The sequence below is a fragment of the Rutilus rutilus genome, assembly GCF_951802725.1.
Source record: "Rutilus rutilus genome assembly, chromosome: 9".
NCBI classification, from domain to species: domain Eukaryota; kingdom Metazoa; phylum Chordata; class Actinopteri; order Cypriniformes; family Leuciscidae; genus Rutilus; species Rutilus rutilus.
The window spans coordinates 42,002,913-42,014,771 of record NC_140223.1 but is presented as its reverse complement, the minus strand read 5'-3'; the positions used below and the strand labels follow the sequence as shown (position 1 = coordinate 42,014,771).

The window sequence follows — 11,859 nt, the reverse complement described above, 5'->3', positions numbered from 1 at the left end:
GTGCCTAATTGTTTTGTGATATTGCCAACATTACAGTGTCAAAATGTACACCTATACAAAAAAATTATAATTCTCACAATTTTCATGCTGTTTTACCTATTCTGATTGTAGCATCATCCTTAGTCCAATTTGTTTTAAATTTTGGAAGGAGAATTGCAGCTGCGATAAACTCAGGGTCTCCTAACATGTGGCCAAAACGTTTCTTTATTCCCACCAGTAAAGCAGCCACCAGAGGCCTGCAGTACTTCAATGGCAACTCGGCTCGTTCAAGCTTAATGGTCAGCAGTTTGATTGTTGGAAGTATCCACCCTATCTGGGCATTTGCTTCTGCTTGCACGATGATGGTTGACTGGGTGACTGGGCTCATGGCAGCAGCATACTCAGTGAGGAATGCAAGTTCAGCTGGATTAAACCTGTAAAACAACACTGTTTTATAACACTATATAAACCATTTATCTATCGAACAAAAATTAAAATGGATCAATAATAAGTGGAAGTTCAGATACAGTTAATGTCCAAGAAAGGGCTGGGAAACACATGGCCAGTGTAAAATACACAAGACATTTTGTTAAATTATGATCACATAAAACATACACTATTCTAACTTACATTGGAACCTTTAAGTCTGTGCAGATGACTCTGATGGCCCCCTCACCCCCGTCTTTGATGATCCACAACAACAAAACATAATAAACAAATGTTGGTTATTTAAATGTAATATATTGATTAACTTTCAAAGTACAGCACTCTCCTCACAAACCCATCAGCCAGACTGAGCCAACAAGGACTCGTTAAATAAGATCTGGGCTTCGAGCCTTCTGACACCCAAAGCGAAACGCGCACGTGACTGGACTGAAAGTGAGGCTTCATTTGTCGTCGATCACGTGACTCTGGGAAACCAATACACACCCCGATACGGGGCTTCACTAGAAATTGTGTCGCTTGAGTGATACGCGCATCGAGCAGTGGGGCAGTGGGTCCCCTGAACTGTCTGCTCTGCCACGGCCGCCTGAAGGGTCGTCTCCGTACTCCGCCTGCACAGCCTGCTCCGCCCTGGCCTCCCGTCCTGCCGCAGTCTCCAGGCCCTCTTCCGCTCCACGGGCCTGGCCCTCCATCCCGCCCCCGGGTCGTTACTTTAACGATTATGTCCTGTTTAGTTTTGTTGATCCCTGTCACTGTTGCCTGAGTTTTCGTTCTTTGTTTGTTGCCATTGTCATGAACCTGGGTTGATCTCTCTCCCTCTCTCTCTCTCTCTCTCTCGCTCTCTCTCTCTCTCTCTCTCTCTCTCTCACTTTTCCACCTCTCTCCTCCAGCTGATCATTATCACAATCAGCGCGCTCCCACGCTGATTGCCACCTCACCTGTTTCCTCTTTGGCCTAATTTTCTCTGCTACTTCTAGTTACCGTTCCCACTGCTTCTTTGCCAGATTATTATTTGCAAAGGATTTGCTCTCGTACATTCTACGTTGACCATCCTCTCGCTATCGCCTTCGGGAACCTCTTGTCTTGTCTTGTCTTGTCTTGTCTTGTCTTGTCCTGTCTTGTCTTGTCCTGTTCTGTCCTGTCTCGCTACATCCTCTGGTACGTTAATTCTGTTCTCTGCCCAGCTATCCTGCTGCCCATGATCTTCACCTTATCGCACCTGTGAGTCTCCGCTACTGGTCTGGGGATTGAGTCTCCCTCGCTGTCTACCATTTCCTACCCTGGGACCACCGCTGTTGACCAGCCAAGTTTTGACTTTTGTTTTCTCCAGTACTGCGTCCGTGTGATGGCAGACTCCTGTGTTACCTTTTCAATAAACTTTGTTTCTCTATCAGCCTCTGCCCTTGGGTCCTCTGTTATCACTGACAGCCATGATTACTAATTAAGTTTTACAGCTGTTTTTCTGATTATAATTCCCTGTGCATATAAGCCCTCCTTTCTCATTGTTCTTGGTTCGTTGTCGTCAATGTTAATGTGTAGTATGTATAGAGTTTCTCTCTGTTTATTAAAGATAACTCTCTTAATCTGATTTTTATGAATACTTTCAAATACATAAATTTATATAGTGAAATATCAAGTGTTTTTTTTTTTTTTTTTGGAAGCCAGGTAAAAACATTTACTCAATTCATTCACAATATTAAACACAATATGTTTCTTTAGCTGTGTCCGAAACCGTTCACTCATTCACTAATCCCTATATAGTGAATGGCAGTCAAATGCACTACATCAGCAAAGAGTGAACGAAAATGAGTGAGCGAATTCGGACGCTGACGTAATTATTATGCGCCAGAGAGCACGGTCAATTTCGTCATTAACATTACCTACCCATCTGTAATATTTCCTTTTTCGCTGTATGAATTGTGTTACTATTCATTTTTCACGTTTATTGCATTATTTGATAACAAAAGATAATAAAAACTCCTGCTTGTCATATTTATTTACTTTTTAAATTGATATTTAAAAATAAAAGAGAACAAAACACTACACACTGTCACATTTGTTCATAAAAATATAAATATAACAGCTATTTTTTCAATATATAACATCTTTAATTTTTTATTACACTTTTTAACATTATCTTTGATTAATGCATCCAATTACGTTGACATAAATATCATTATTGACCTTTTTAGTATATTTACTCTTTCAGTCTGGCACTCGAGCTCCATACTCCCTGCTGAACCAATCGGTGCCTGTCCTCAGGTTGTACCTGGATGGGAGAAGTGACCTGAGGCCAGACTTTCAGCTTAACAGGCAAACACTGACCTACCTCATTAACACAGTCCGTGAGGATCGTGATCATGGTTGGGGTCAGGATATAGAAATTCTGGTCTTCATATTCTGGCAAGTGCAACTTCTTACCGGGTTGTTTGCAGGGCATTTGATATGCCCCGTTCAACAGTTCACATGATTGTCCACAATGTCTCAAAATTGCTCCTCAGAATCAAATGCAAAGTAATCCACTTCCCATCTTTAGAAGAGCTTGAGGAAATCAGCACAGGCTTTGCAAACCTGGCTTTGGTTCAGTTGCTGGTAGCATTCATGGCTGTCCCGTTAGAATCAAGCCTCCATCTGCTGATTCTATGTGCTACTTACAGTTTTTTACAATCGCTATGACAATTTTTTCAATACTTTTAACAAGTTTCCTAAACTCTTAACGCACCAACACACCTAAAACACACAATTGGCGAAACGGTTAATTTCATGCTCAAAATCACACATTGTAAACTAAACTCCAAAAATAATTTTCAAAATACAATAATACACTAACACAATACACTACGTCTAACAAAACACTGCAAACATGTTTCAAAATCAAATAATTATTCAAAACACTACATGTTCTCTTCCAACAGGAACATTTAGTCAATCATAACACAATGACATAAAAAAACACTATCATCAGCTGAAATTACAGAAACTGCATTATTTTATGTGTCAGGTCTGCCCTTATACAACACACAGTATACTGTACTGATCATAGATTGTGTTTTGCACTGCAGATTTTTTGTTTTTTTGAAAGTCTCTATATTTTTGTTTTGTTTGTAATGTAAATGCATGCATTTTGTTGTTGTTTTTTTGCAGCAGAAATTCAATACAACAAAATAAATGCCCCTTCTTAGAGTAGCTTTATAGAATGTATGGGTTATGAAAAGAGACAGAATTGCTGCAGTAACGGCTTTATTTGCAACAGGACATTTCTGCAAGATAACAAAAATATGCAATATAGCTGCCATTTACAGTATTACTGTATGTGAAAATACAAAATATACAAACAGAAAAAGCCATCTTCTAATCTGCACGGTCTTCTGCATTTGTCCATGTTCTCATCCACATCACACCTGATATCTTCCCTGGCAAGGCATCTTGGGAAGAATCTTTTGGCTTGCCTTATCCTGGCAGTGTTCAGCTGTGATGTCTTGGTATGCAGCATCTTTTGCATACAGGAGGGACATTTGGTCCTGTGGACGATGGTCAAAAACCTTTCATCTCCAGGCTGAGAAAACTCCTCAATGGGGTTGAGGAAAGGGAAGTAAGGGGCCAGGAAAATGGACATCATCCTCTGATGGGCGTCAAACCAGGCTGTGACTGCACGGGAATGGTGGAATGCCACATTGTCCCATATTTGCATAACTTCAATCAGCTGTTTCTCACTAGCAATGGAATAAAATACAGGGGATATATTTGTGTTTCAATTCACAATATAAGCAGCTGTTCACCTTGACTTTACTGTAAGGTTAGGTGTAGAACATGGTGTTATCTGTCCTGACATACAGTGTTAAAGCATTGGTAAATTTGGCAGTAAAAATCCATTGTTTTGGTCTTGTTTGAGCTTGTGTGTAAAAGAAGTGTTTAAAAGTTTAAATTTGTGTTAATTGTATGCATTTTGTGTTAAAGCAACAAGAAATGTGTTAATAGTATAGCTTACACAGACGGATGTAGTGCTAACTGTTAAGAGTTTTGGAAAATTGTTAAAAGTATTGAAAAATCTGTCATAACAATCGTAAAAAACTGTAAACAGAAAATTATTTTATTCTATCCAGTTACAAGCACTCTGTGACCACCAAGGTAAATACCTGGACGTTTTTGTGGGGTATCCCGGATCAGTCCATGACTCCCGAGTGCTCAGAAACAGCACTATCTATTCGAAGGCACTGTACCCACCAGAGGGATACCACATTTTAGGAGATGGGGGTTACCCCTGTCTTAGCCACCCAGTCTCTCTCATCACTCCATATAGAGAGCCACTGCAAAATGCAAGTCAGCGTCGCTTCAACTTACACCATGCAAAAGCTCGATCCATCATTGAGAGATCCTTTGGTATTTCGGTCACTTTTCTTTAAGACCCTTGAAGTCAAGCCAGAATTTGCTCCAGAGGTCATCACTTCTTGTACTATACTGCACAACATCTGCATCACAAATGAATGGTGATGATCCTGATGACCTGCAAGTGGGAGAGCCACAGAGTGGAGAACACACCAGAGACCGCTTGGCTGCAGCCGTTCCTGCTCCAGATGATGATGATGATGATCTTCCTCCAGCCCTAAGACATCATGGTTATTTATAAAATCTGTTACAACCACAACCACGTACATAGTATAGTTAGATATGTTTAACTACTATATAGTTAGTATGTAATTAAATGAAAAACTAAACAAGTGTAATTATTTTGGGCTAGTTATGTATTTGTCATTTTTTCCAATTTTAATTTAAATTTCAGCTAATATAAAACATGTATTGCAGTTCATTGTTATAAGAACTTGCCTTTACTTTAAAATCATATCTTAATGTGTTTAGATGTACATGATATTGTTAATTTGCTCTAACAGTTTATATTATTATTAGTATTAAATAATCCTGTTTTTTTAAACATAAAAAAAAACTTTTCAACTCAAAATGATTTATTTCAAATAAAAAGGTTACATTTTGCACCACTTTTTTCCCCAAAACTTTTCAAGTTTACTTTATAATCAATTTAAAGGTTTTACATCTTTTCAACCATTTTTCTCTAGAATTGGTGGAAGTCTCTCCTCTCTCATATCCTCTTTTCTCATTCTCTCTTCTGCTCTGTCAGCTTCCCTCGATAAAAACTCCAGTACTGGATCTTTTCTCTGCCTCTCCTCTCTCTCTCCTGTCCTGCTGCTCTGGCTCCTTAGGGACTGAACCAAGAGAACTCACTGCAGGAACAATGGAGTCTTCCTCTGATGAGGCAATTAGGATGGGGGGCTGGATGGATGGCCTCCCACCTATTGCCTCATCCATGAGGTCGAACCACTTCCATGTTCCTGCAGTAGACTCTCCTGATTCAGTCCCAATCCCAGTCGGTGGCTTCCTTAGCTCCTAAAAACAGTTTTATAAGCAAATGATGTACAACCCAACATATGAGTCAGAGTTTTATTATAATTATAGACAAAAACAAATCCATCTGCTTAAGTCACACGAATTCTTCGTATATTTGTGACCATCAGTGGGGCAAAGTAATGGCAGTCAGTACAGAAAACATGTGACCAGAGATGCCTTACATTACATCTTTACAGATCTCAAGCTAGCACAGATCGGACCAAATACAACATTCATGAACAATTATGCATATTTAATCCACAATCCATCTCTGTATGGTGGAGCTCTCCATAAATTGGCACTATATACAGAAATTAATTGCTGTGAAATGTCTGTGAAAGTTATATTTGGTCTTTTACAGCTTGAGATCTGTAAAAAATGATTTCTGATTCGGATCAAATCCAGGGATATTTTTCCCTTAGCATCTCTGTTCACATTTACAAATTTACAATTCATGACTTATTAAAAAAAAACATATTTTTCAGATTCCGCAAAGGGAGTAAAGTTACAAGCAAATCTGTAAATAAATATTATCTTACCTTGTTTTTGTTTTGTTTTTTTAATTCCCACTTTTTGGCCACTCTGGCAGGGGATACCACCCCCAGCAGGCCTATCTCCTTCAGTACTGCTCTATAGAACTTACATAATGATTTACACATTAATAAATACACATCAGTTAAACCGTATTATTATAATTAAACTGTTTGATTCTGAAACTCAGTGAAAAACATGCTAACTCCTCACTAATTACTCAAGCGTTACCTTGTCATCCCGCAGGAATATAATAGCGAAGTGTTTAAAAACACTACAGTAAGTATTATAAAGTGTTTTTCACTTTAAAATAACGGGTCACATCACTAGTAGTCTCTGCGGGATGACAAGGTAACGCTTGAGTAATTAGTGAGGAGTTAGCATGTTTTTCACAAGTTATTTAATTTTATATTTGACACATAATGTACATGCATACATTTCTGTGAGGCACTAGTAATATTCTAACAAACATTGTAATCTGGAAGATGTGGTTTTGCGCTTATCGCAACATAAATGCAGCCAATTTCTTCATTAAGGATGCAAATTGTTTTTGACAAGAGAACATCAATGTTTATATTCATATCCTAAAGAGAAGTCCTCCTCAGGCGGCTACTGTAACATAAAGGTCGGTCTTTGGAGTCTGAGACATATTGAACTGACACTCAATAGAGCTCATAATAGTGAACTAATCCTATCATGAGTGTCAGCATCACTTCCTAATTATTTAAAACTGTAAACAAATTATCATTATTAGTATTATTCTATGTTTAAGTTTGAAATAAACATACGTCCATCCTTTGGCAAGAGTAGTAGTCACAATCTCAACCTGTAGCTAATGTATTTGGGGGAATATAATATTCATAAACTGGTTTCCACAAAGAACCCATTTGAGGCACAAGCTTCTGAAATGTTATGACCATGTTAAGAGTAAAAAAAAAAAAACACACAATTGTTCACTTTTTAGACATGTTACTTTTGTGATTAGTAATTAATTGGTTATTCTTTCTTAGTTCACAAGTAGTTCTTAATGAGGATATATTTCTTTAGTAATAATCAAATACCTACCAAGGAACTACCTTTGTACTAAATTAGCTATTACTTACTGCTTAGTTAATATTGCTTCCATATTAGTTAATAGTATTAAGTTCGGTGTTAATGCAGTACTACCTATTACTTCATGCATAGCTACTTGTTAACTACGGACCATTATTCTAAAGTGTTACCGATTTTTTTACTTAACTGACCCTATACTTCTGTAAAACATCCACGTGGCAGGTGACGTCACAGAATACCACACTGTATACAGTAGAGAGAGAGAGAGAGAGAGAGAGAGAGAGAGAGAGAGAGAGAGAGAGAGAGAGAGAGAGATTCACAATATGTTTTCAGATTATTTCTTTTGCTACACACACACAGGTGAGAGTAAATACGATAAGTGGGAGTGGTGTGTGTGTGTAACTGGCAGAGCAGCGAGACTGTCAGATCATCACACACACACACACACTCCTCACTGCAGCTTTACCGCCGAGGTGAGTGGCTTTACATTCCTCTCATCACACCTGACGTTTACTAAGGCTTTAAAATGACTGCAGTGTTTTATTTTAGCCCGCAATGATCCAGCCTTTGAAAATGAATATGAAACATTACTCTAATGGTCATAATAACAGCACTTACTGCAACTACCCAACTTACTATTACACTATTACTACAATTTGCAGCAACAGCTATGGTATGGAGTGATTAACTAGAGTGTGTGAAAAAGTTTGAGCATCTCATAACAGCGCAGATAAAGGAAAACCTTGCGAATATTTCCCTCTCGTGCACTTTTTAACTGTTTTCATGCCTGTGCGCGTTCACATATAGGAGTTTTTGTTTTAGTACAGCAAAATAAAATAAAAAAATACTTGCTATGTCCTACTAACAACCAGTGCAACAAAAGGATCCAGTCAAATGAAGTTTATATGTTTCTGCTGTTGCCTGGATATGGCATTACAGTCGACACACTGCCTCGTGTTATTGTTCTCATCAAATCACTGTTGTTAAGGAATGTCCGTTTTGTTTATGTCATCTGGGTATATACACTATAGATGAAACTTATGATATGCAATATGTCTATGTCTGTAGGGATACTGACTATAGTCCTGTAAACAGGTCTCCTAATGTGCTTCATGTGGTAACATCTAACATCTTTTATTTAAAATAGGATTGAATAGGACTGAATCGATCTGAGTAACAAATTAAATTAAATAAAAAATCATGGACATTATTTTCACTTTATACAATGAGACACTACACTAGCTTTATGCAATTAATAACTGAACATATTAGCCACATTTTAAATCCATATATATACAACCCAGTTGTTGTATTAGTTTCCATTATATGAGCAAGAGTGTAAATGTTTCCCATGCTGTTGACATGAGTGAGGAGAGAGCGAGGGAACGTGTGCCTGATTGTGCAGATTGAGCATTACTGCTATGCTGGAGTGTTACCTTTACTTGCCCTTGAGCTGCACATTCAAACATGGTTAGTTTTGTCCAAGGCAAGCACTCGCTTCACAGAGGGCAGATAGCGGCAGATGTGAATACAACAAGGAACAATAAGCCACTGATAATTTAATATGGTTACACAAAAGACTGATTTAAATAATATATCTGACACGACTGACAGATCTCATTCTCACGACAGCCCAGTTTTCAGTACTTGACATTTATTTAATGAGATTCAGTCGGAACGCAAGTGTGTATCGTTCATGTTTATCTTGTTTCAAGCGATGAAAATGCTATCAATAGTATCAGATTACAGTCCCGAAAATAAATAATGAAATGCACGTCACCACATCCAACGGTGAGCCGCTTGAATGCCGCGGAGACACGAATTCCTGTGGTGTAATTTGATAGGCTCTTTAAAGACACACACTAGCACTCCTAACCAGCATTATCACGCATGATTTGATCTGTTGTTGTGCGCCTCACCCTGTTGTCTTCCCTCTCAGCTCATAGCGAGGCTGTGTGGCCCTTCACATGGAAATGAAGAAGATGAGAGAGAATTTGGGCTGGTTGTACTACCAGTACCTGCTCATCACAGGCATCTATGTGCTGGAGCCGTGGGAACAGTCCGTCTTCAACACAGTCCTCTTTACGATGGTGGCCATGGTCATCTACACCTCCTATGTGTTTGTGCCCGTTCACGTGCGACTGGCGCTGGAGTTCTTCTCTGAGCTGGTGCGAGAACAACCGGAGAGCACAGTGGCCCTCATGAACTAAAGATGAAGCAAAGACCTTTTTATTGATCTGCGGGCCACTCTTGTTTCATTTTCTCCTCAGGAACAAACAAGCCCGATTCAGCCATGTTCAAGTCTTCCGTGTTGGATTCCTGTATGAATTCTGTATGCAAAAGTTCTGGATGGATCTCTGCGTGATTGCCAATCCTGAGGATTTGCACGATATCATCACAGACACTTTGGCCTGTTGCTACTGAGCGATTAATGTCCTCTTCATCACTGGTTGATAATAAGGAAATCATTATTTTGACTCTATATTAGGAGTCCCTGATCGGACTGAGATATGATGATTATTTGCTCCAGTGCAAATTAAAACATTTAATTATTACAGCATCCCAAAAAACATTTCTTCTTGCAAATGTTATATTCTGAAGGTTTTGTAATCAGCTATGCAATGTGAGGCATATGCAGGGTTATTTTTAAATGCACTTGATCACAAATCAGTGGCGGCCATTTTCACACTCTTGTGTTGATCGGACGTTTGTTTTGGTGGTGGTGGGATCGTCTTCCATCGTTCCTGCAGTCTCTGCTGCGGATGCAAACATGCATGACATGCACATAAATGTCTGGAATTATTGGCATTCACACATTTATAGGCACTTAAACATTTGTTTATTAAATTCTTTTGGTTAATGGGTTACAATTTATATTAGGTGTCTTTAACTACTTGTACTGTTAGGTACAATGTGCTTATTGTGTTGATGTTGCATTGCAAAACCTTGTGTTGCTGTTGAGGTGTGAGACAGGCGCTGTAAGGTTAGGACAGGTTTGGTGGTATGGGTAGGTTTTAAGGGTGGGTTTAGATGCAAGGGAAGAGCAATAAGTGCATTGTATCAAATAAATAATTTAAATTTCAGTACATAGTAGTGAAAGACACTTAATATAAAGTGGGACCAGTTAATGTTTTCAGTAACATAAGAATGTAGTCTCTCCGCTCTGATGAACACATGCTTACCATGTTTAACTTCACACCCTCAAATCTAGCACAGAAAAATCCTCTTTTGGCTAATTACGTCTGGAGTCACTGAAATTAATTTTTACTTAATTTGTGTCTTGTTATTTTGATACTAACTACCTTTAAGTCACGTTTCTGTATTTTTAACCATATGTGTCAATGTCATGTCATAACATGTCTCTTGGAATAATGACACAAATGAGTTGAGTGACACTTTTTATATCAGAATGTATTTTTCAGAAATAAACAAATTTCACAAAATATCTGTGTCATTTCCTGTACCACTTTTAGGATGTAAAACTTCCATGGCCTCAAAGGATATTTTGAACATGATGTAAGACTTGTAAGCTGATTTAAACTAAGAAACGTTTTATTTTTATTTTTAAATGTTTTGTCAGTGACGCGCTGACTCTTACAACTATTTACATTGCAAGAAATAAGGCATATTTGTTTCCATTAAAAAATATATAAGCATCCTAAAATATATGTTTACATTATGGGCAAAATTTTTTTTGTTTAAAATAATTAAATACTAATACACTACTATTTGGCCAGTGGAAAAGATTGAGAATAACTCTTCCCTGAAATGTTATAAAATTTGTATTTATTCTAAAACAAGGCAAGAATACTCTGAATGATTTTTTGCAATGTAATGTGAGGGAAAATAATCCTTCTCCTATTTTCCTATTGTGTTAAACATGGTATCAAGTGGATGGGAATATGCATGGAAATTATATATTTCAGGGTGGAGATGCATGAACGCATCTTTTGCCCAGGTTCTGGCGTATACTTGGTTTTATAAATCTGAAAACTTTTGCGCGTACGCAAAATCTAGCTTTTGTGCATACGCACACTTTTAGGATAAAAACTATTGAAAGTTTTATACATGAGGCCCCAGGTCTGGATGGGCTGTGAGTATTTACATATAACCTGTGGTGTTGTAACGATGCAAGCAGGAATGAAGCGGAGAGTTTGTATGAATCCAATCGCAAGCACTTTAATAAACAAACAAATAGGTAATCCAGGGTACACGACAGAACAGGAACCGGGAACTCAGGACCGGGAACAAGGAGACAACAGCAAACGTTACAACATCAAGAACTCACCAGGACTGAACTAAAACACAGGGCTTAAATTACAAGGGAACACAAGCTAAACAAGATAACAAGGGGGCGAGGTAAAACTGAAACACCTGGGAAGACTAATCACAGACAAGAACCGAACAAGGAACAAGACACAAAACCCACACCGTGACAGGTGTGGGGTTGTT

The 11,859-nt window shown here is 38.3% G+C and overlaps 1 protein-coding gene across 1 annotated transcript; it reads left to right on the top strand.

Moving 5' to 3' along the window:
- Window positions 1-9,374: 9,374 nt before the first annotated feature.
- On the top strand, window positions 9,375-9,617 carry sptssb (serine palmitoyltransferase, small subunit B; the record flags this gene model as incomplete). The annotated part of the gene is made up of 1 exon (XM_084419452.1): window positions 9,375-9,617. One exon carries the CDS (start codon window positions 9,375-9,377, stop codon window positions 9,615-9,617), a length of 243 nt encoding a protein of 80 aa, XP_084275578.1.
- Window positions 9,618-11,859: the final 2,242 nt, after the last annotated feature.